The sequence below is a fragment of the Oryza glaberrima genome, chromosome 11 (genome assembly GCF_000147395.1).
Source record: "Oryza glaberrima chromosome 11, OglaRS2, whole genome shotgun sequence".
Taxonomy (NCBI): Eukaryota; Viridiplantae; Streptophyta; class Magnoliopsida; order Poales; family Poaceae; genus Oryza; species Oryza glaberrima.
Window position 1 is genome coordinate 19,167,425 of NC_068336.1, and position 23,863 is coordinate 19,191,287.

Consider the following 23,863-nt stretch of genomic DNA (forward strand, 5'->3'; position numbering starts at 1 on the left):
CTAAATGCATGTGTTGCAAGGGAGTTAAATAAAAGAATCCCACATTATATTTTAAAGCCTCAAAAATTAAAATAAAATTATTCAAGTCATATTATTTGTTATCATTTTTACCTCACTTTAAATATTTTCCCTGTTTGATCGCTTGAGGTTAGGAAAGAAATAAAATTCCACATACCGAGGGATCCAAGTGGTAGTGGTGGTGGATGGTGGTGCATTAGGTTGTAGAGTATAGAAAATGGCAGTGATCGACAGCCCCCATCTTTTTATTATGCTCATACTTATTATCTAAAATTTAAATTCTCAACCTTAAATTTAGAGTTGATTTTAGATTTTTTTTATCCAAGTTTACTTTTTAAACCTTTGCTTTTAGTTCGATAAGAACATGCATATAAAATTTTTATTTATAAATTATTTTTCTTTTGTAAATAGGCCGTTTGTCTTATTCCGTGGAAACGATAGGAGCGCGAATCTGCCTTGCACGAATCTCAATGCTCCCCTCCCTCCTGTTCGGCACAGACCCCGCTCGACGCCCGTCCCCTCTCCCCTTTTGCGCTCCCCGCCGGTGCAGCAGCTGCTTCCAGAAGCTTCCAGAAATGGAAACCCGGCCATCGCCCACCTGCGTTCGACGCCTTCCGCAGCGTGGGCCCCACATCCCAACTCAAAAGAAAAGAGAAAAGCAGAAACCGCCTCTTGTTGCCTCCCTCCCTCCCTCGCCGAGTCGCCGCCGTCGCTCCCCTTCCCCTCCCCGGAATTACTTGCTCCCCACGCAATCCCCCACCTCCCACCTCCACCTCATTCCCCAATCCAATCCGCCGCGGCCGCCTCGGCATTTCGCCGAACACCTCGCGCGCGCCCGCTCCTCTGGCGGCGTCGTGACGCGCTGCCATGGAGCAGCCGAGCAACCGGGACTGGTCGGACTGCGACCCGACGTTCGCCGCGGAGGCCAACGCGGCGATCCGCGCGCTGCGGGACACGGGCGCGGGCGCGGACGCGCGCGCGCGCCGGCTCGCGGCGAGGCTCGTCGAGAGGTACCCCGGCTCGCCGCTCGCCCACACCATCCTCGCGGAGGGGCACCGCGTGCGGGGGCGCCTGGAGGGGGCGAGGTCGAGCCTCGAGCGCGCGGCGGCGCTCGCGCCGGGGTGCCCGCGCACCGCCTTCATGCTCGCCGCCGTGCTCACGCGGATGGGCCTGCTCGACGAGGCGATGGAGGTGTGCGACCGCAGCCTCCGCGTGCCGCAGCCCACCGACCCGGCGCGCCACCTCCCCTACCCGAGGAACCGCATCGTCCCCAAGGACGCGGAGCATAGGATCGCTTATACCCGACAAGGGATCCGTCGGCTGCGTCTCGGGGCCGAGAAGTGCAGGGGAACCGCGGTTCTTCCACCGGAGTCCGCGTTGCCCGCGCCGGACTTGCCGCCGGAAAGCGCCGAGGCCAACCTCCAGGTGGTTCGCGATCTCTGGCGCGGCATGAGCGAGGAGGAGCAGCAAGCCTTCCTGAAGGTGAGCTTTCAAGATATGAAGTCGTACTGCCGCTCAGGAGGGGAGCTAGAGATGGTAAGTTTGCTCTCGGATGCCGAGCAGTTCGTCAAGTTATCTGCGTCGTCTTCGTGTTGGACTTGCCCTTTGTGCGGGTTCAAAATTATCCTTGATGAAGAGCGCTTCATGGTGCACATGGAGAACTTTCACATTGAGCATGAGGAGTACAAAAAATTGCGGTCATCATTACCTAAAAGAGTCCCTGACAATGAGATGGAGCTTCTCAAATCATGGAGATGGGAACCGATGCCAATCGATGGAGATGATTTGGCAGAGAGGACAGAGATCTTGAGCAAGCTTAAGAAACTTGTTTCTCAGCTCATTGATATGGAGGCCGTCTCTCTGTGCCTTCTGTATATCATGCACAAGTTCATAATGAGGCGGGTCAGGCCGGTGACACCATTGGTAGTATCCATGTGCGCGTGCTGTGGGATCAGACAGTTGAGTTCTGTGCACCTCAAGGAACTGTATGAATTTCTCCAGAAGCTTACACCTATCCTTGCAGATTATGTACATCAGAAGGCTCAGAATGGTGAACAAGAGAGCCAGCAGGATTCGCTTGCTGTGACTACCTGGTTGAAAGAGACAGGCACCTTGTCTTTTGATTATGGGAAGATTGTGTCAAGAAACACTGATGGTTCTAGCAACCCAGATGAAATTGTTGATGGTCTATTCCACGAATCTTTGCTTGAGGATCCCTTGGTATCATGGGGTGGTGTGTGGCAAAGATGTCTTGATCTTGGGCCTGATATCCTTAACAAGATAAGTGAAGCATTGAATAAACTGAAGGTTAACTGCAGCTCATGTGAAGAACTAAAACAAAAACTCGGAGATGTTTATTTCCTTCATGACGCAATCTTTGAGACTGATATTGACGTCAAGCCTTATTTTGATGATGGGGTATCACCTTCCTTTTTACCGCATTCTGTTTGCTCTCCAGTTCTGTTAAAATGCATTTTAAACTTGTTGATCAATGCTGAAATCCCACTTGCTGTATTTGCAGATTGGCTCTGTACAAGTTGAAATGCTATTAATTGATGCTGAGGTGGATTACCAGAAGAAAATGCTTTTGGAAGCCTGTAAAGTGGATTATCTTGCAGCCATTTTACCTATTGCAAAGGCTTGCCTTCGGGTCAGTACAGTACTTCTATCACCAACTGAACTCGTATTCACTTTTTCCATAACTTTTTCTTATGTATGATATTTAATGTTGACAGGCCAAAATGAATAATAACCTTCGTCCACCAAATGGTCTTGAACTACAAGCACCTTTGAATATTATTCTCCGGGTAACTTGTGTTTGCCTCGTTCAGTTTTTTATATTTAGCTATTGGTTTACTTTTCTCTAATTTTCTCTGACTATCTGCAGTCTTTGTGGCACATAAGGCGATTCCATGATACTCTCCAGAAGATACCATCTAAATGCACTGATGTTAAAGATGGAAACTCTCAAATTGGGTAGACATTGTGTAAAATCTTTGATTCTTGGGATAATGAGAAAGCGGGTAAACCATGTGACCCGTGTGATTCAACAAGATTTGCAGATTTTACAAATTCTCTGGTTTATAAAAAGGTCTGTTGCGTTCACTATTTGTCCCACCTATCTAATTGCAAATCTGTGGCCTCCAGCAAACAGTAACAACGTTCTTTTGTAACCAAATTGTAACCGTCTCCATGTTGTCTACACTCTACTCTTAGATCTTAGTTATATCAGATAAGTTGTTAATATAAATAAAGTGGATGAGCTTCTATTCCCTATGCTTGTTCTGACTCCGTTGTCCCCTTGAGCAACTCTTTTGGCCATTTTGTGCACCTCAATCTGCAGTTCTTTGGAGTAGATTAGATTAAAATCCTGTTTTTCTGGACAGAATATGACAGATTAAATTCTGCTGATGATCCTGTCACTAATTTGATCCATGAATCACCTTTATGTTGTCTCTAGACTACAGACCAAGTTCTGTTCCACATGCATTTCTGAGTGCATATTGACTGTAACATACATTTTTTTGTGCCTCATAGGCTCGTAGCTAATCAGTAAATCGGTTGTTGTTTGCAGGATGGACAAAGGAAAACTGCAATTGACATTGTGAAATTTATCTTTCGGAGGCTGCACACGTCACAAACTCCTTTGCATTTTGAGTTTAAGGGTGAAACTTTGGACCATCAAACACCAGTCGAGCCATCCTTCCTGGGTTGTATATGCCTAGTGCATGATCTTTTTGGGTTGCACATTTATGAAAATAAATTCAACTGTGTGAATGAGGTGTACACCGAATATCGGTATACTACATTCCTCCACAGCATTGATTTGGGTGCTGTTGGAAAAACTAAGGTGCGCACTGCACAGTGTATCCATTTCTCCTTTCCCTTTTTATGTATTTGGTTCAATTAGTTAGTAAACTAACATCTTTTCACTTATTCAGGTGGAATCTTTCAGTGAACTCTTGAAAGCTCGGAAGTCCAGGATTGAAAGTTGTGGGCATATGGTTTCCCAGTACTCTCTTGAATGTCCACCACGTTTGTTCATGACCGGTAGGGTTGTCTTTTCGACTGATATTCAGAATGTAATTATGTATATATCTTTCCTCTATTTAGGAGAAAAATATAGGTCAATTAAAGGAATCATGTGATCAGTATGCCATATGATTTTTTATTGCTGAAAACCAAATCAACTATTGAATATAAACATACCATATGTGCTAGTGTAATGATAATACAAAGTAATTAATGCCATGACATACTCCTGAGTTAATTTGAAATCAGCCTTCCGTACCCATAGACAATTTTATTCATTTCCTACAATTTAGGGAGCACCTAGGATGAAATAAGTATTGTTTTTATTAATATGAAGAAAGGAACTATGGAGGACTCTTAAGCTAAGTAATGGTGATTTTCCATGTACCGATCAGTACAGCATCTGCAGCTTTCATGAACTAGTAGAACAGAAAATATCTAGGAGGAACTAGATATATTGTTTCATTGAGGAGAACACCTCGATGTACTTGATATCTGGGTTTGGATCTCACATGTACTGAGCTTAGCTCTCCTCCTAAGTCCTAATGATAAGCTTTACACTTAAAACTTATTTGCTTTCTTTTCTTTTGCTGCTTTCTCACAGTTTTTGAATGGAAGGAAGACAAGGTGGGCCACATTAACATGCATGAAGTATTGATGAGCCTAGCTGTAGAGTTGGACATTAGTCATTTCTATGGAGATCTGCATTCAGGAAGCAAGTATACTCTGGTTTCTGCGGTATGTGCTGAGACAATCCTTTGCTATCTATGTTCCTGAGGTTAACATGTGCTTTGCTTTTCTTCTACGTTTTAGTGTGCTATCAACCGAGGCTTGGGGTGGGGTGGGTGGGGGGGGGGGGCAATGGGGAATTAATTAACTTGGAAGATGTTCAACTGTCATGATAATTAGAGGTGTGAATCCTCTATGACCGCTCTGCTATCAAATGTTAAGACTGGCCGTTATTCTTCCCTGGGATACACACATGATCATTTCTACTTTTTGTTTACTACAGATCCTTAAGTAAGCCCCAGATGAGATTTTAATATGGACTGCAATTTATACTTGTCAAATTAGTTGATTGAAATCATGAAATGTTCCATTGATTTCATCTTGAGAAAGTGGCGCTTCTGGTACATCATTGTAAATTTTGTGATATTTTCTTTTTCGACTGCTCAGTTGCTTGGCAATAGATGCTACACTGGTTCATTACTGTCAGGTTATCCCAAATGATAATACTTGCCTTACCAGCGCGGAGTTTTATTTCTGTTATTCTTGCAATACATCCTGTCTAATGCCTACCTTGGTAATTTTCACACTGTTTGTCAGGTCTGCTGTAATGATCAGGGGCAATACTTTTGCTTTGCTCGCGACAACAACAGATGGCTCATATATGACAACAACAGAAGACCCATGGTAATTCCCGGTCAACTTTGCGTATTTATGTTTTGACTCACATTTGGTCGAGCATTACTCGATATCATTATTTGTGTTTGTTTTGTCCTTCCAGTATGCTGAATCCTGGGAAGCATCAATCCAGCAGTACAGTCAGGCCAACCTCTGTCCTGAAATCATCTTCTTTGAGCGTGTCGAGGATCCAGAATTGGGCACCCACCGCCACCAGACTGCGCCTTGAACCATTCCATTCCTTTTAAGGTTTGATGTGGCTCAGTGGCTGTAGAGATTGGTTGGTTTTACCATTGGAGGCTTGCTGATTGTTGTGGTGCTTGTTTGCTGGGGCGTTTTGAGTGGGGAAACTCCTGTGCTTTTGAGATCATCGTGCCCACGGCATTCATGCTCATGTATATATACTGGAGTACTTGACGTTCTCTGCTTGGCGATGGCGAGATCTGGCATTTCTTTGCTGGCCTCTGGATCATGTAGGGTAGGAAAGTAGTATCAGTCGTCTGTTTGTTCTTCCTTGTTGCTCCTGCAAATACCTTTATTGCTGTGCATACAACAACGTTCTGTAACGCAGAATTCTGGGTTCGTATATACGGCAATAGAGCTTTGTCTTTTCTTTGATTACGAGTACTGATCTAGCAATGGATATGCATTTGCCTGCTCCCCACTACAATTTTGGATATCTCCAGTACTCCCTCCGTCTTATAATATTAAGGAATTTTGAATGGATATGACACATACTAGTACTACGAATCTGGATAGGCATCACATCCCTCCAAAATCCTTATATTGGAATTGGACGGAGGCAGTACTGCAGTAGTAGCGATTGTTATATGGGAGTGGATTCTAATCCCTCGAGGGGATATCCCCTCGTATATATTTTTCTTCCAAATTCGATGCAAATAGTTGTGAAAAAATCTAAAAAAAATTGACAATGTATAGTATAATGATACCTACTAGTCCACCAAAATTCATGTTCAAATTCGATCTACACATCGAGAAACAAAAAAGACAAATTTAGATATAAACAGTATGCTACTATTCATACGCTGAATTTGTCTTTTTTATATCTCGACGTGTGAGTTGAGTTTGGACTTAAGATTTTGTGAAGTTGTATATATGTGTTGTATGAATGTTGTCAAATTTTTCCAGAATTTTTCATAACCATTTAGATAATTTTTGAGCAAACGAGGGAACATCCCCTCGAGAGATTAGAATAGTTTCCCATTGTTATACCCACCCAACTATGCTCATCAGTAGTAGTGACGCAGTTTAGGCCCATCCATTTTTAAGCCCGTACTTGAGCCCATTTTTTTTGGGCCGAAGCACGACGCGGCCCAAATACAAGGCGGAACATTCAATACGGTAGAATTCCTCGGTACGGTCATTCGGGAAGTCCCCCCGAGGACGACTTTTACTGCACGAATCTCAAAGCTCCCCCCTCCTCCTTTCTTCCTCTTCCGACCTCTTTCCCTCTCCACCTGCCCCCCTCCCTCCTTCCCGCGCGCCGGCCCCCCGCTTCCAGAAGCTTCTAGAATGGAAGCGCGGCCGCCGCCGTACGTCCTCCTCCGCCTTCGCGAGTGGGCCCCACCTCCCCTCGCCTCTCCCGCTGGCGGAGGTGGGCCCCACCACCCCAAACGCCCCAATCCAAGTCACGCAACCGCCTCCTCCCCTCAGCTCCCTTCTCCGGCCAACGGTTACATTTATGCACTACCCTTCTCTCCTCGGAGAGACTTGCTCCCCACGCCATCTCATCCCCCTCACCCACACCCACCACGCAAGCCCGCCTCCTCCTCCGCTTCGGCATTTCGCCGAACACCTCGCGCGCGCGGGGGCGCGGCGTCGTGAGGCGTCCGCACGGGCGCCGCACCTCCACCCATGGCGGGCGTCGGGGAGCCGCGGCGGAGCCCGAGCAAGAGCAACCGGGACTGGCTGGACTGCGACCGGCGGTTCGCGCAGCAGGCCGACGGGGCGATCCTCCAGGTGCTCCGCCGGAGCCCGGACGCGGTCGAGCGCGCGACGCAGCTCATGTGCCGCTACAAGAAGTCGCCGCTCGCCTACGCCATCCTCGCGGAGGCGTGGCTCGCGTCCGGGAATCTGGTCATGGCGAAGACTCACCTCAGGAGCGCGACGGTGCTCGCCCCGCGCTGCCCGTACATCTCCTTGGCGCTCGCCGCGGTGCTCGTCCGCATGGGATCCTGGGAAGAGGATCCGCCTGCTGCGTTTCCGGGCCGAGAAGGGCAAGGGAATCACGGCTCCAATTGCGTCGGTGGCGCCCAAGTGGCCGCCGGAGAGCGCCAACCTCGACCATGCTCGCCATCGCTGGAGCCGCATGAGCGAGGAGGAGCGGCAAGCCTTCCTCACGGTGAGTTTTCAAGATATGAAGTCGCATTTCCTTTCAAGATCAGGAACGTCGCGGTGGCAGACGAGACGTGCGCTCTCAGGTGCTGAGGAGCTCGTCAACGGGTGTGGGTCGTTTTCGTATCGGCTTTGCCCTTTCTGCTTCGTCATCTTTGTGGATGCTACGGAGTTCATGTCGCACATCGACAGCTTCCACATTGCGGGTTGCAAGGAAGAATTGCGGTCATCAATGCCTGAAAGAGTAACTGGCAGTGAGATGGAGCTTCTCAAATCATGGAGATGGGAGCCGATGCCAATCGATGGAGATGATTTGGCAGAGAGGGCAGTGATCTTGAGCAAGGTTAAGAGCATTGTTTCTTGGCTCATTGATAAGGATGCCGTTTCTCTCAGCCTTCTGTACATCATGTACAAGTTCATAATGAGCCGGGTCAGGCCAGTAAAACCTTCTGTGATATCCATGTGCGGCTCCTGCGGGATTGGACAGCTGAGTTCTGCACACCTCAAGGAACTGCTTGATTTGCTTAAGTGGCTTCCACATACCCATACAGACTATAAACAAGAGAACCAGAAGGATTCGCTTGGTTTGGCTACATGGATGGAAGAGTCAGGCACCTTGTTTTTTGATTATCGGAAGAATGCTTCAAGAAAAACTGATGATTCTAGCCAGCCAGATGAATTTTTTGATTGGCTATTCTGCGAATCTTTGCTTGAGGATCGCTGTGAATCATGGCTTGGCATGCGGGAAAAATGTGTTAATCTTGGACCTGCCATCTTTAAAAAGATAACTGAAGAATTGGATAAACTGAAGCTGAAATGCAGCTCATGTGAAGAACTAAAACAAAAAGGAGGTGTATATTTCCTTCCTAAGGCCATCCTTGAGAGTGATATTGACATCGAGCCTTATTTTTATGATGGGGTATCGCCTTCCTTTTTACTGCATTCTGTTTGCTCTTCAGTTTTGTAAACAGCATCTTGAACTTGTTGATCAATGCTTAAATCCTACTTGCTGTATTTGCAGATTGGCTCTGTACAGGCTGAAATGCTATTAATTGATGCTGAGGTGGATTACCAGAAGAAAAGGCTTTTGGAAGCCTGTAAAGTGGATTATCTTGCAGCCATTTTACCTATTGCAAAGTCTTACCTTTGGGTCAGTACAGTTCTTCTATCACCAACTGATGAACTCCTATGCACTTTTTCTGTAACTTTTTCTTCAGTGTGCTATTTATTGTTGACAGGCCAAATTGAATAATAACCCCCCTGAGAAGGTTTTACCTCTTCCTCCACCAAATGGTCTTCAACTACAAGCTCCTTTGAATGTGATTCTCCGGGTAACTTGTGTTTGCCTCATTCATTTTTCTATATTTAGCTATTGCCTATTGGTTTAGTTTTTTCTAATTTCCGCTGACTATCTGCAGTCTTTGTGGCACATAAGGCGATTCCATGATACTCTCCAAAAGATTCCACGTGAATGTCGTGATGTTACAGTTGGAGACTTTCAAATTGAGAAGGAATTGCTTGAAATCTTTGATTCTTGGGATCTTGTGAAAGACGGCAAACCATGTGAACCAAGTGGTTCGACGAGATTTGCAGATTTTACAAGTTCTCTGATAAAAAAGGTCCGTTCCATTCACTATTTGTTTCCAACCTATTTAATTGCAATCTGTGACCTCCAGCAAAAGATAACACATACTTTTGTAACCAAAGTGTACCATCTCCATGTCTCTACAGTCTACTCTTAGTTATGTCAGATAAGTTGTAAATATAAATAAAGTAGATAAGGTTCTACTCACTATACATTGTTCTGACTCCATAGTCCCCTTGAGCAACACTTTTAGCCATTTTGTGCACTTCAATCTGAAGTTCTTTGGAGCAGATTAGATTAAAATCCTTTTTGTCCGGATAGAATATGGCAGGTTTAATTCTGCAGATTATTCTGTGACTAATTTGATCCTTGAATAACCTTTGTACTGTCCTTAGACTAGACCAGGTTCAGTTCTACTTCCATTTCTGCAGATAGGCTCATAGCTAATGAGAAAATGTTTTTTGTTTTTTGCAGAGTGGAAAAATGACTGCATCCAAAATTGTGAAAAGCCTTTTTCAGAGGCTGCACTCATCACATACTCCTTTGCATTTTGAGTTCAGGGGTGAAACTTCGGAACTGCAAACACCAACCGAGCCAAGTTTAGTGGGTTGTATATGCCTAGTGCATGATCTCTTTGGGTTACACCTTTATGAAAATAAATTCAACTGTCTGAATATGGTGCACACCAAATTTGCGTACTCTATTGAATTGGGCGCTGGAGGAGAAACTAAGGTGCACACTTCACAGTGTATTTTTTTTCCTTCCTTTTTTTTATATATTTAGTTCCATTAGTTAGTAAACTAACATCTCTTCACTTTTTCAGTTCAAGTCTTTCAGCGAACTCTTGGTAGCTAGAGAGTCCAGGAATGGAAGTGTTGGGCAGAAGGTTGCCCAGTACTCTCTTTTATGTCCACCACGTTTGTTCATGACCGGTAGGGTTGCCTTCTCAACTGAACTGACATTTCAATGTAAATTGTTTGAATATGTTTCATCTATTTAGGAGAAAAAGTAAGGTCAGTGGATGAAATCATTTGATCGGTATGGCATATGATGTTTTTTTTCTGAAAAGTGAACTAATTCAATCGTTGAATATAAAATATACCATATGTGCTAAGGGTAACGATAACATAAAAAAATTAATCGCCATGACGTACCCCTGAGTTAATTTCACATCATAAACCATTTTGTTCATTTCCAATAATTTAGGGAACACTTGGGAGGAAATAATTATTGCTTTTATTAATATGAAAAAAGGAACTATGGAGGACTCTTGTGCTGAGTAATGAGGGTCTTCTGTGAATTGATCGGTACTCCTGTGGTACATCTGCGTCTTCCATGAATTGAGCTAAGCGTAGAACTTAAATCAAGAATGTCTAGGAGGAACTAGATATATTGCTTCATTGAGGAGAAGACACCTAGATCAGAGCTAGAGGATGAATCTGGGTTGGGGATGTACACCTCCCATCTATTGAGCTTAGCTCTTATCCTAATGATAATATTTACAATTGCAAACTTATTTGATTTCTTTTATTTTGCTGTTTTCTCACAGTTTTTGATTGGGAGGATATCAATGGGAGCTACAATAACATGCATGAAGTATTAATCAGCTTAGCAACAGAGTTGGACATTAGTCATATCTACAGAGGTCTGCATTCAGGATGCATGTATACTCTGGTTTCTGCGGTATGTGCTGGGAGAAATCTCTGTTATCTTTGAAAATATGAATTCACTTGTCCTGATATTGACATGTGTTTTCCTTTTCTTCTAAGTTTTAGTGTGCTCTCAACTGAGGCTGTCGGCTGTCCATTACTTCTACTAGGGGACATAGGGAGGAAGTAAATGTAGTTAGCCATTTGATTGTATTAGTTAGCTTGAAGCTGTTCAACTGTCACAATAATTGTACGTGTGAATCCTTTGTGGCTGCTCTGGTATCAAATGTTAAAGACTAGTTACTCTTCCCTGAGATACACATACGAGCATTTCTATTTTGGATGCTACTCATTAGCTATTACAGATCCTAAGTATTCTGCTCCCGGAGTGATTTTAAGATATGTTGTAATTTGTGCCGGAAATATATATTGTCATTTATGTTATACTTGTCAGATCAGTTAACTTGAAATATTTCTGTGCTATCATATTGAGAAAGTTACGCTTATTGGAACATCACTGTAAATTTTTATTTTCCTTTTTGTGGGCTGCTTAGTTGCTAGCCGATAGATGTTACATTGGTTCTTTATTGTCAGATTATCACAAGTAATAATACTTGTCTTACCAGTGTGAAGTTTTACTTCTATTGTTCTCTCAATTGCATCTGTGTGCTACTCCAGTCAGAACTATTTGACGCCAGCACTGCTACGATTGGTGGCACCCGGCATAAAATATTCTTGACTGGATGGAAATAATACTTATCTGTGTAATTCCCATACTGTCTTGTCAGGTATGCTGTGATGATCAGAGGCAATACCGCTGCTTTGCTCGTGAGAAGAACAGGTGGATCATATATGATGGCAACACAGCCGAGGCAATTCCTGATCAACTTTCATATTTGAGTTTTTGACTAACATTTGGTTCAATATTCTCCATATCATTATTCTTTGTTTGTCCTTGCAGCCTGCTGGATCCTGGCAAGAGTCAATCGAGCGGTACCGTCAGTCCAAACTCCGCCCGGAAATCCTCTTCTTTGAGCGTGTTGAGTAGCATGGTCGTCGTTGTACTGTTGCTGGGATCGAGAATCGGCACCCACTGGAAGTGCCTTGACGGCCTTGATCCATCATCTGCACTGCGTTTGGAGCATCGAAAAAAAGTTCAATGTTTCATGTGTCTGTAGATTGGTAACCATTGAGACTTGCAGGCGTTAGCTGATTGATTTGGGTCCTCCTCTCCCTGGAGCACATGAAATGGCTGCAAAACGTTTTGCTGATTCCTGATTGTTGTGATGCTGATTGCTCTGGAGTTCTCATGCCTGATCGTTGGTGATGTACATACTGGAGAAACTTACATCGGCGAGAGATCGGCATTTCTTTGCTGACTTAGATCATCTTTTTTAGATAGTGTGCTGACTTGGATCATGTAGGCCTGATCTATTTGTTCTTCTGGTTTGCTGCTGCAAATACGGATACTGATGTATATGCGTTCCGGGTTTTTACATGGTACTAATCTGAAAGAAAAAAAAAGATATAATGATGCACAGTTCTGTTTTTTTTTTTTTTTTTGCCGGAATGACCGAAGGACATTCAATGTAATTACGATGGAAGAAAAGGTTACAAGAAAAGTTTTACATCGACAGCTGGCTGTCGAGGAAGGATGTGCACCAGAGCACACGCCCGAATCATGTGCCAACCGCCTAAACACACGCTACAGAGAGGGAAGCCAAGCACCGAACAGGCCATCGCTATGCGAGACCGATCGCCACCGGGCCAACAACACCACCACGAAACGAAGACTCTAAAACGACGCCCTCACGAGGGTCGCGACGCTGAAAGACGTCGTCGTCATCCGTCCAAAGAACTGGACAAGGTTTTCACCCAGAGCTCCTTGCCGAGGGAGGAAGGGTACCTCAACAGTGCCCTCAGGAGGGTTACCACGCCCGAAGGCGAAGTCACTGTTGGCCCAAAGAAATTGGGCTAAGCTTTCGCTCGGAACCCTATACCGCTGTGGTCCGTTGCCCAATCCGAATCCACCATCCGAACATCGGCGGCACATGGCTTCCGCCACACCCGAATCGACGCCCCTCCGTCGGCCGACTTCATCGAACCACCATCCCTGAGAGCTGACCCAGGACCCCTCCGTTCAACCACCCGTCGGCCTCCTCGCCAGATCTGGCCGAAGGAGAACCCGGGACTAGGTGGCATTGCTTCAGCAGCCTGAGCTTCCCCCACTGACAAGCTGCCGCCTCAATCCAGCCTAGAAACTCCCCACAAAGAAGGGGAGGAGCTCTAGGAAGGGCGAGGGTGCCGATCGACAACGAGGAAAACGACCACCGCCGCCAACTCCCTTTGCACTGCCATCTGGGCCTGCACCAATGCCGGAAACGCTACCGCTCCGGCTCCGGCGCCACCCGCCAGCGCCCCCTTTGTCTGGCCTCCTTGCCCCACCTAGCCGCGCCGCGCCGCTACCTAGCCGCTAAGGGCACCGCGACAGCCCGACTGCCTGACCGTCGAGGCCTAGCCACGCCATAGGGCCCGGCGGCAGCGAAGGCGGAGGCGGGGGCGGGGGCGGGGGAGGTGGCAGGGCGCTGGCAGCACCGCCGCCAGCATGGGGCAGGCCACGCCCCCGAGCTGCCACCGTCGCCGAGCCGCGACAGCGCCGCCGAGTCGCCACCGCCGCCCCTAGCCGCCTCGCGCCGAGATTCAGGCGAGGATGGCCGGATCCGGACTTGGGGACTCCGGATCCGCCGCCTCCCTGCACCGCCCCGACGTCGACGTCGCCAACTCCGACCGCGGTGGGGGTCTTCGTCGTTCGTCCCGTCCACGTCGCGCCGAGGAAGAAGACGCTAAGAAGAGAGGGGCCTCGCCGCCGCCATCCCTGCTCGCTGCCGGCTTCGCCGCTGGCGAGCTCCGGCGGCGGTGAGGTGGGGGGAAGAGGGGAGGCGCGGGCGGCTAGGGTTTTTCGCCCCCCGAGCCGCCCGCGCGAGAGCGACGCGGGGGAGAGCCCCTCTGATCCGTTGAAGCCCCACAAACTTTCCACCGCCTGTTTATTTTTTTAAATATGCCCGTCCTACAGTATTTTGAAGGCAACGTCGTCTCCTGTTTCAGACGAGAAGGTAACGATGGGCATATTTTTGCAAAACTTTGAAACAATAGTTTATATTTGTAAAACTTTAAGAAAAATAAATATGAAAAATCATGTATAATGGTATGCGCAATGCTAAAAACAAAACGTTGGATTTTAATCATGTCTAAAATACTCAACCAAAGCCCAGAATTAGCATACTTCGCTTCCACAGCTAAAAACATCGACAATTTTAACACCGGAGGGAGTATGATGCAGGTATGGTAGCATGCTCATGCGATACAAACGGGTTCCCGGGCGGGGGATGTGAGGAGAATTTTTTTTTTTGAACTTTTAAATTTTAATTTTAAAATAAATCCTTTTGAAACTTATTTTCAAAACCTGAACCTATTGGCATGCCAGCAGGACTGGTATGGCAAAACAACACTGTCACATCGGTCTGGCTAGTATGACAGCGTTATTTGGTCGCACACCCCTCGCTGACGTCACAGAACAAAACTATTACGCTCGTTATATGTGGCGTGTCAGTATTGTTTTTGCCACGAATACGAACCGGTGTGAGCAAAAAGTTCATATTATGAAAATAAGTTTTGGAGGGTCTATTTTAAAATTAAAAAAACAAAAAATAAAATGAAATAAAGGCGAGGATGCGTGTGGCAACAAATCAAGTACAAAGATTCGGATTCCCGTCGCCTCGCTTGGGCGTCGATCTGTCCGCACGCTTGGTCCAACCCTGCTGGAAACGTGGGCAATAATTATCTGTACTGATGAAGGGGAGATGGGTAAAGCTTTGTCCATTTTTCAAACTCATACCATCAAACAAAACCAAATTTATTTTAAGCTGAACTACAAAATGATGGCCAATATAATATAATGGCTTTACAGTGGAAATAATTTTATTTTATATTTTAAGATTAAAAGCGTAATATGGGCTGCGGGAGAACTATATAACAAAATAATATACATCAGTTGTAAAATTTATTTTCTTGCGTACTATTCAATTTTATTTTATGTGTTTTCTGTATCTTATACCTTAATCAATTATTCAAAAGTTATAAATGATTGAGATGCATGGTGTGGTTTTTTTGGAGAAAATGTGAATTTACTTTCTCGATGAATCATCTAAAACCAAAAACTAAAAAGGTGACGTTGTTTAGTTATAGAAGAAAGGATTAACATTAACTATATTGAGTGAGGATGAACTTTATAGATATATAGGATTCGGATCCTTCTTGTTATATATTACTCATGGGCATTAAACGTAGGAAAAGAAAAGGAAAACAGAAAACAGCCAAGATATGGCGTACTGGAATGGATCAGATACAGATAGCTAAGCTAGCCTCGGAAAATTGCTTAGAATATTCATCGACAAATAATACTTGAATCAAATCATTGCGTTTTCTTACGCACGCCATACTCCTGTAGATATCGACAGGTATATATGCTATTCCTTTGACAGGACTATATGTACTCACACTGTGTTTAGTTTCAATTTTTTTTTTCAAACTTCCAACTTTTCCATCACATCGAAACTTTCCTACACACATAAACTTTCAACTTTTCCGTCACATCATTTCAATTTCAACCAAACTTTTATTTTTGGCGTGAACTAAACACAGCAATTTAATTTTAAGAGTGAAGTATTTAGTAAAGTTGTGGGACGATGGAAACTTCGCTTCACCTTTTCAGTTTATTTTCTCATATCCCATTTTATTTGTTTATGAAGTTAAAATCGTTTTGTTCGTTCTATGTCTTAAAGAAGCTAAAGCTCTACTACCAATCTAGCAAACAGACCTCGTATCTCGATCTCGATCGGAACGTGACTCAGCTCACGCACGCACCGAATGGGGTCATGACTCACGAGTGTTGGAGCCAAACGGCATGCCAGACTGGCAAAAGGTACAAGGGATATACATTGTGCGTCACGCTGTCTGTGGATAATTCATTTTATCGTTTTATGACCAGTAGCACGTACGCATGTATGTGTGTGCATGCTAATTAGGCTCCGTTTAGTTCCTTAAATTTTTTTCCCAAAAATATCACATCGAATCTTTGGCCACATACATGAAGCATTAAATATAGATAAATAAAAAAACTAATTGTACAGTTAGGGGGAAATCGCGAGACGAATCTTTTGAGCCTAATTAGTCCATGATTAGCCATAAGTGCTACAGTCACCCACATCTGCTAATGCCGGATTAATTAGGCTCAAAAGTTTCGTCTTGCGGTTTCTAGGCAAGTTATGAAACTATTTTTTCTTTTGTGTCTAAAAAGCCCTTCCGACATCCGGTCAAACATCCGATGTGACACCAAAAAATTTATTTTCGCGAACTAAACAAGCCCTAAAGTGGGGGAGAAAAGCGCAAATCTTGGGCAAAAATTCCATCGTACGAAAATTCAAGTTCAACCAGGCTTGGACACCATGCTAGAGGTTTTGGGGTTGCCTTAATGCAGGTTATCAAATGTTAGAGCTGAAGGTAGTACTCAACATTATGTACTGCAGGTAAAAAATGGGTGGTTTTTCAATCTTATTAAAATGGGTGTTTTTCAATCTTATTAAATATTATATTTTAAGTAAGTGGATTAGGATTTAGGTCCTCTAATATTTTAGGCCTTATGACGGTTGGCAACACGGCACCACCTTACCATTAATGGTAAGTTTACAGTTTATAGAAAAACATGGGTGCCTAAGAACAGAGGCATTAACTAATGCTTGACCGGTTGACCTTAGGCTTGTCTCTAAAAAAATCTTGTTTAAATTTTGTTAAATCATCATGTAAATTTTGTAGAAAACCAAAACTTTGTTAGTTAAGCTTATGTTGATCTTAACCCTAGTCTACTGTAATGTCTGACTCCGTCACTGCCGGTGCCAACGAAAAAAATAAGTTGGTTAGAGAATTGAGAATAGACACAAACATATATGATTGGATATAATTGACGATAATCACTTTGCCCAAAGGAAACAACAAAACTAGTAGCAATGTGTGAAAACCACGGTGTCAATGTTGCAATGGGAAAGAGCCATCATGGTTAGACAAGGTGCATATCAGGACTACCTAATGTGACATTCAGCCTCACCGATCCACGTAGGAGATTTCATGCCACCTCAGCATCAGCCATTACCGACTGAGGTCCGGGGAGCCCAAGTTTGCCACCGGTTCCTCGTCAAAATTGGGCCCACATCCCGTGCAGCATGCGAAGAGAGCGGGAGGAGGGAGACGGAGGAGAGAGAGGTCCTCGGCGGTTGCTGCGTGGAGCTCGTCGGAGCCCTCCGTCGTCGTCGCCTCCTTGCCGCCGCGCCGCCCGGAGCTCGGTCGGGCCACCCTGCCGGCGCCGCCTCTGCTCGGGAGCTTGCGAGGACGACGAGGCGGTGCACCGCCCGGAGCTTGGTCGGGCCGCCCTGCCGGCGCCGCCTCCGCTCGGGGGCTTGTGAGGACGATGAGGCGGTGCGCCGCCCAGAGCTCGCTCGGACCGCCCTGCCGGCGCCGCCTCCGCTCGGGAGCTCACGAGGGTGACGAGGCGGTGCGCCGCCCGGACGCCGCTCGGGCCGCCCTGCCGCCCAGCGCCGTTGCCGGCTCGCCGCACGGGCCGAGCCCCTCTCCGGCCTTGGATTTGCCGGTGAGAAGAAAGAGGAGAGAGATTTGGGAGGTAGTACGAGTAGTGAGCAGGAGGTAGTACCGGTGGGAGAGGAGAGAGACTGGGAGATGAAAGGGAAAAAATAGTACCGGTGGGACCCACCATAGGTAACACTGTGGAGTGTGTTGCTTAAGAGGTTCTTGGTCCAGTTGGCATCTCAAGTTCGGCAAAACGAGAGGACACATTGTGAACGCCCTAAGGGGGTTGATTGGGGATAAGCCACTATGGTCACAGACTCACACCAAAAGGCTACTCCTCGTATAAATCAGTTGAGCATATTCTCCTTCGTCAAGGTAAACTTGAGGAGGTGGACAAGGAGTTCAAGCACCTTAGAAAATCTCTTATTTTACACATATATTGATGTGAAATTATTCCCTCTCAATTTTCTTCAATCCCCCTCAAACCGAACAAGTCCTGAAGGAGGAATTAGGCGAATAAGATTTCAATCAATCATAAGAAAACTCATCCCCGTTGACATAGCACCAAACACAACTACAAAAAAGGTCTTTGCATGCGGGCGGGAGAGATTTTCGCATGCGGTTGGCGCAACCGCATGCGGGAAATCATCTGTGAAAATCGCCAACTTTGCATGCGGCCACGGCACCTGCATGCGAAAATCGGATTTTCGCATGCGGGCGCTTAAGCCGACCGCATGCAAAGAGAAAAAAATCGCCCAAAAAAATAAAATTCCAAAACAAAAAAAAACCTAGCCCGCAGGCGGCGGTGCCACCGCCCGAGCTCGCCGGCCGCTCCCGTGCCACCTGCCCCCGCTCCCACCGCCGCCCGTCCCGGTCCCGCCGCCGCCTGCTCCCGCTCCCACTCCCACCGCCGGCCACCCCCGCTCTCGCCGGATCCGAGCGAGACGAGGCCCGCCACCGCCGGATCTGGACGGGACGAGGCCCGCGTCGCCGCCCAATCGTCGTTGTCGTCGGGATCGTCGTTGAGGTCGTCGTCGCGCCGCTCTCGGCCGCCTCCGCCCACCGGATCCGGGCGCCCACTCATCGGGGTCGTCGTCGTCATCGCGGGGTCGGCGTCGTCGTCGCGCCGCTCTCTGCTGCCTCCGCCCGCCAGATCCGGGCGCCCAGTCGTCGTCGTCATCGTCAGGGTTGTCCGCATCGGGGTCGTCGTCGTCATCGCGCAGCTCTCGGCCGCCTCCACGCGCCACGACGCTCCTGCACGACGCCACCGCGCGCCTTCAGCCGCCGCTCTCGGCCGCCGGCACCGCAGCTCGCCCTGCGCCTCCGCCCGCTCCCGGCGCCGCAACTCGCCAGGTGCCTCCGAAAGGTTGAGAGAGAGAAGAGAAAGAGTGAGTGAGAGAGAGAGAGGAAGAGAAAGAGATGAGGGGAAAATATCAGAGAGGGGAGAGAGAGGGGAGATAGGAGAAGAGATGAAAAATTTTGAAGTGGTGAGGAGGGAAAAAAATTAATCTAAAATCATGAGATCTTCGAATCAAATTTTATGATATTAAATGAACTCATATGAAAAAGTTACCAAAAACAAAGTTGTAGAACTCGTTGAGATCTACCAATTTTTTTTTGGTCATTTCTCCATCCAAGTTTGATTGAACTATATAAAATTTGAACTTTATAATATAAGAAATTCAAATAATTTTTTCACGCAGTAAATGATTTCAAATAGAAAAGTGTCAACAACAAAGTTGTATAACTTATCAAGATCTTCAACTTTTGTATTGGTCATTTTTCTATATGACTTTGTTTGGACCGTTTGAATTTAAATTTCAAAATATGACAACTTCAAATAACATTTTTAAATACAAAATGATTTTAACTGAAAAAGTCATCAATAACAAGGTTGTATAACTCATCAAGATATATAACTTCTATTTTGGTTATTTCTTCATCCAACAAAGTGATCTGTAAGATTGTTCACAAAATGCACATCTCTTATATAGTTTTATAGTTTTATATAAGAGATGTGCATTTTGTGAACAATCTTACAATCACTTTGTCGGATGAAGAAATGACCAAAATAGAAGTTATAGATCTTGATGAGTTATACAACCTTGTTATTGATGACTTTTTCAGTTGAAATCATTTACTACTTCAAAATATTATTTGAAGTTTTGAAATTCAAATTTTTAATTGATAAAACAAAGTCACAAGAAAAAATAGCCAAAATAATACTAGTAAGAACACAATAACATGATAGAGCATGATTTTAGAAATATTTAGGAAAAAAATTATCCAATTTGGAGTTCATATGGGTGAGATACACTAGTTTTAAATTTTTCAAATTTTATTTTCGCATACGGCTTTTTAAGTGGCCCGCATGGAAAAATCGATTTTTCCATGCGGACGCTTAAGTGAGCCGCATGCAAAATGAGCTCATTTTTACATGCGGCCCTCTTAAGAGGCCTATATGGGAAAATCGATTTTTCCATACAGGTCACTTAAGCAGCCGTATGGGAAAATGACCCTCGATTTTTGCAGACGCCACTGGTTACGGTCCGCATGGAAAAATGATGGGGTCTACTTTTGTAGTAGTGAAAACCCAAGTTTCACCGTCGAACACCTAGGGTTTAGGTTAAAACCACACACCGCTTGCCATTACACCATCAAGTACATCACAGAGCTAGCTAGCTGCTCGCAATCTCACTCTCTCAGTACCCGATGGCTGGTTTGGCGACCGTCCATGTGTGGAGGACCTCGCCGGCGACATCATAGAAGGCGAGGCTGGCCTCCGCCGCCGTCAGCCGCAGCGACATGAACCCCTGCCCGTCGTAGAAGAACTCCACCTTGTCCGCGTTCGCCGTCTGCACCCCGCGCCACGCCTTCGACCCGGCCCCACTCGTCAGGTACTGAATCTTGCTGCAATTTAGTTATAAGTTCTTTTTTTCAATTCAGAGTTTCAGACTAGGCAGAAATTCAGACGAATTTTATCGAGTTTGCAGAGAAATTCCGGCAAATTATGTACCTGTCCCTGCTGCTGATGTGCTCGAGGCAGTGGTCGTGGCCGTTGAGGTAGAGATCAACTCCATGTGCCTGCAATTTTTTTCATACAAATTTACACCATGGTGAAAAAAAGTTCAGAATATATATTTCAGATCACCAACTCGAGTCGATAAATGTTGGAAGCATCGGAGGTGTGGTGGTAGAGTCATACGTGTATGACTCCACCCATGGGATGGATTTAAATTCTGGGGTTTGCAAATACTGCGTATGCATAGATAGACTTTCAATAGAAATTTAGTGAGATCAGAGATATACCACTGGTTTTCGTTTATTAGAATATGTGTTAGGAACGCATTCACGGAATGTAAGCGTGATATTGCGTATATAGTAGTGTGTGAGCTTATGCGTCTGCCGCGTAATCGAAAAAAGAAAAAGAAATGCAGATACTACATACTTTGAGGATTGGAAGGAGATGCTCCAGGAGCTCCTTGGTATCGCCGTGCTGGCTGACGCTCCTGATGGCGTGGTGTCCGACCACGATCTTCCACGGCGCTTTGGACTGCTCCAGTGCATCCTCCAGATCCTGAAAACAAAAACGAATTAAATTAACACACGAGTTATGAAAAAAAAAGCAGCAAAGAATTCATCAGGAACGACTGCATGATCAGAGCTTAATTTCTTGGGATTAAATGATTATAAATTAATTTACCTTGAGGACATTTGCCATGTAGGTTTCACGGGGAGAAACCTCTCTCCAGTCGTACTTGCTGTTCTTGGGATCAGTCCAGTACTTGAGCACGAACGGCGTCGTGTCCACGAAGAAGAAATCCGCGATCTCTGATCAGTTTTAAATTTTTTTCATTCAAAACCAAAACCAAAAACCAACACAAAATGTGAACGAACTGCATACAAAGCACATATCAAATTCTTGATCTCAAATGGTGCCAGCTAATTTAACGGATCAGAGTAAGATGCTAAAGATTGAATCAAGACAAAGACTCTGTCAGACTGTCAGTTGTCGTTTACTCACCTGCGCTAACGACGAAGGACTTGATGCAGATCCAGCGGCTGTCGACCTTGCGAAGAACAGGGCTCAGCTGGGCGAGGGCGTCGCCCCTGTAGTCATGGTTGCCAAGAACTGCATGTTTGTTATCAATATCAAAATTATCAATTATCACCACACACAAACAGAAAATCAATAATCTATTTCTCTTTCTTCAGAGTAATTCAGATCAGTGCATGCAGTTTGATGGTGTGGTAGTAGCATTCAGATAATCAGATCGCATTGTATTTGATAATGTAGTGTTAAGAGATACGTGGTTTTAAATTCGAAGTCTCATATTCACAATTTTTTTAAAAAAAATGTTTGGAGGGGCGTCTCTCCCTCCAAATCTCGTTTTTTTTATCACATTGCATTTGGTGTGGTAGTAGCATTCAGATAATCAGATTGCATTGCGTTAGATTATTACTTACCAGTATACCATGGCTTGTGGAGGCTCTTGGCGGTGTAGATGTCGGAGAAGGATTCTTCGAAGGCCTTATCATCGACGCCGGTGAGGCCGTTCTTGTAGAAGTTGTCGCCGGTGGAGATGACGAAGTCGATGTCCATCTTCTCCCCTACTATCCCCATCTGCATGCACACATTTTGTTGCTCATTTGTTCATTTATGTGTTGTGCATTTGGGATGTAAAGGATTGGTGTCTAAATTCGTCACATACTCAAACTGAATTATTGATTATGTTGAAAAACGAAAGGAGGTTGTTATAAACTCTTCAAAGTCAAAATTAAATTATGTTGACTGCACACATCCTAAAACGTCATTCCTTGTTAAAACTAAATTATTATCAACTGAGCTAGACAGATGTGAAAAATGCCCATCAATTAAGGGTAATTTTACCATCCTAAAAAGATACCGTATTATATTTTCTAATGTAAAATTTAGTACTCTACGTAATAAATACCTTAAGGTAAAACAAATTTTAATGTAAAATTTAGATAACTCACTATATTTTTTCAAGGATGGTAAAATTCCTCATTGAATAAATAAAGAAGATAAAAGGTGAAAAGGCTCACTAGCCAGCTGCGCTATGTGTAGTTTAAATTAACGTTTTTCCGCACCTTTTCTTCTTTAATTTAATATAATACGAACAAATTTGCCTGATTTTAAAACAGTATCTTTTGAAACACACGTGATAGATAATAGTAGATACTACACTCTTTTCTTCCTAAAAAAACAAGAGAGCACTAAACATGAGCTTAATTTACAATTCCAGACGAATCATGACTGACGATGCCATTTAGCTGTAAACAAATCCTCCAAAAACAGAAAACCCAACCTCCTCGCTTCCTTCTACCATAACCCACACCCACATTAACCACAATTTCATACTTAAGCCATTATTAACCACGATTAGCAAAACGAGATCATCATCACCGCCAACTAATCAATCGATCGATCGGTAATTACCTGCGCGGCGACCATCGACTGGTTGTACGCGCCGCGGCGCCCCCAGTCGCCGACGGTGAGGAGGCTCAGCGACCCGTCGCCCTTGTGCGGGTGCTCCAGCCGCGGCATCTCCGCCGCCGCCGCCACGACGGCGACGAGGAAGACGAGGAGTGTAACTGGAGCATCCATGGCCGATCGAGCAGCTCGATCGCCAGCCGCCGCCGCCGCCGCTCCCTCAAGTTGCTCGCCGTGTGGAGTGGAGAGGAGGCGATGGACGGCTCGAGGTGGAAGAAGAGGGTGCGTGCGTGTATTTGTAGGGGGGAGTGGCAGTGGTGGTAAATATTAGGGGAAAAAAAGAGGAGTGGCAGTGGAGGTAAATATTAGGAAAAAGGGCACGGGGATAATGTGCGGCTGCAGGTGGGCCCGGATGGGGGGAATGGTGGGTGGGGCCCACGGTGTGGGACGTGGAGGTTTTGATGCCAGATTGCCAGGTCACGCTTTGCCTTTTTGCGCAGGAAAATAAGTACAGCACGCATGCTTGGAATGCATGAATTGAACATGTTAATTTTGTCTACAATCATGCAGCATGGAAGTGAAAGTTGTAGAAATGAGTGAAACAATCCATTAATTAAGAAGTCATTTGAAACATGGAAGTGAAAGTAATTTCTGATCATCGCAATGGCCGAAATTACTTTCATTATCTAAAAAGGTAATTTGGAACTATGCTATTATAATTTTGTAAAG

At 45.2% G+C, this 23,863-nt stretch overlaps 2 protein-coding genes across 2 annotated transcripts; one reads left to right on the forward strand and one right to left on the reverse strand.

Moving 5' to 3' along the window:
- The first annotated feature begins 734 nt into the window (after window positions 1-734).
- LOC127754013 (uncharacterized) lies at window positions 735-12,377 on the forward strand. Its single transcript, XM_052279467.1, has 9 exons — window positions 735-2,436; window positions 2,540-2,668; window positions 2,754-2,825; window positions 9,228-9,428; window positions 9,869-10,126; window positions 10,218-10,326; window positions 10,944-11,077; window positions 11,832-11,915; window positions 12,005-12,377. The coding sequence occupies exons 1-9, from the start codon at window positions 886-888 to the stop codon at window positions 12,089-12,091; spliced, it is 2,625 nt and encodes an 874-aa protein (XP_052135427.1). The 5' UTR covers window positions 735-885; the 3' UTR covers window positions 12,092-12,377.
- Window positions 12,378-19,963: 7,586 nt separating this feature from the next.
- On the reverse strand, window positions 19,964-23,409 carry LOC127754014 (purple acid phosphatase 17-like). The gene is made up of 7 exons (XM_052279468.1): window positions 23,141-23,409; window positions 22,147-22,303; window positions 21,704-21,811; window positions 21,383-21,510; window positions 21,128-21,256; window positions 20,696-20,763; window positions 19,964-20,589 (listed from the first exon to the last, which is right to left on the reverse strand). Exons 1-7 carry the CDS (start codon window positions 23,306-23,308, stop codon window positions 20,382-20,384), a joined length of 966 nt encoding a protein of 321 aa, XP_052135428.1. The 5' UTR covers window positions 23,309-23,409; the 3' UTR covers window positions 19,964-20,381.
- Between the last annotated feature and the right edge of the window lie 454 nt (window positions 23,410-23,863).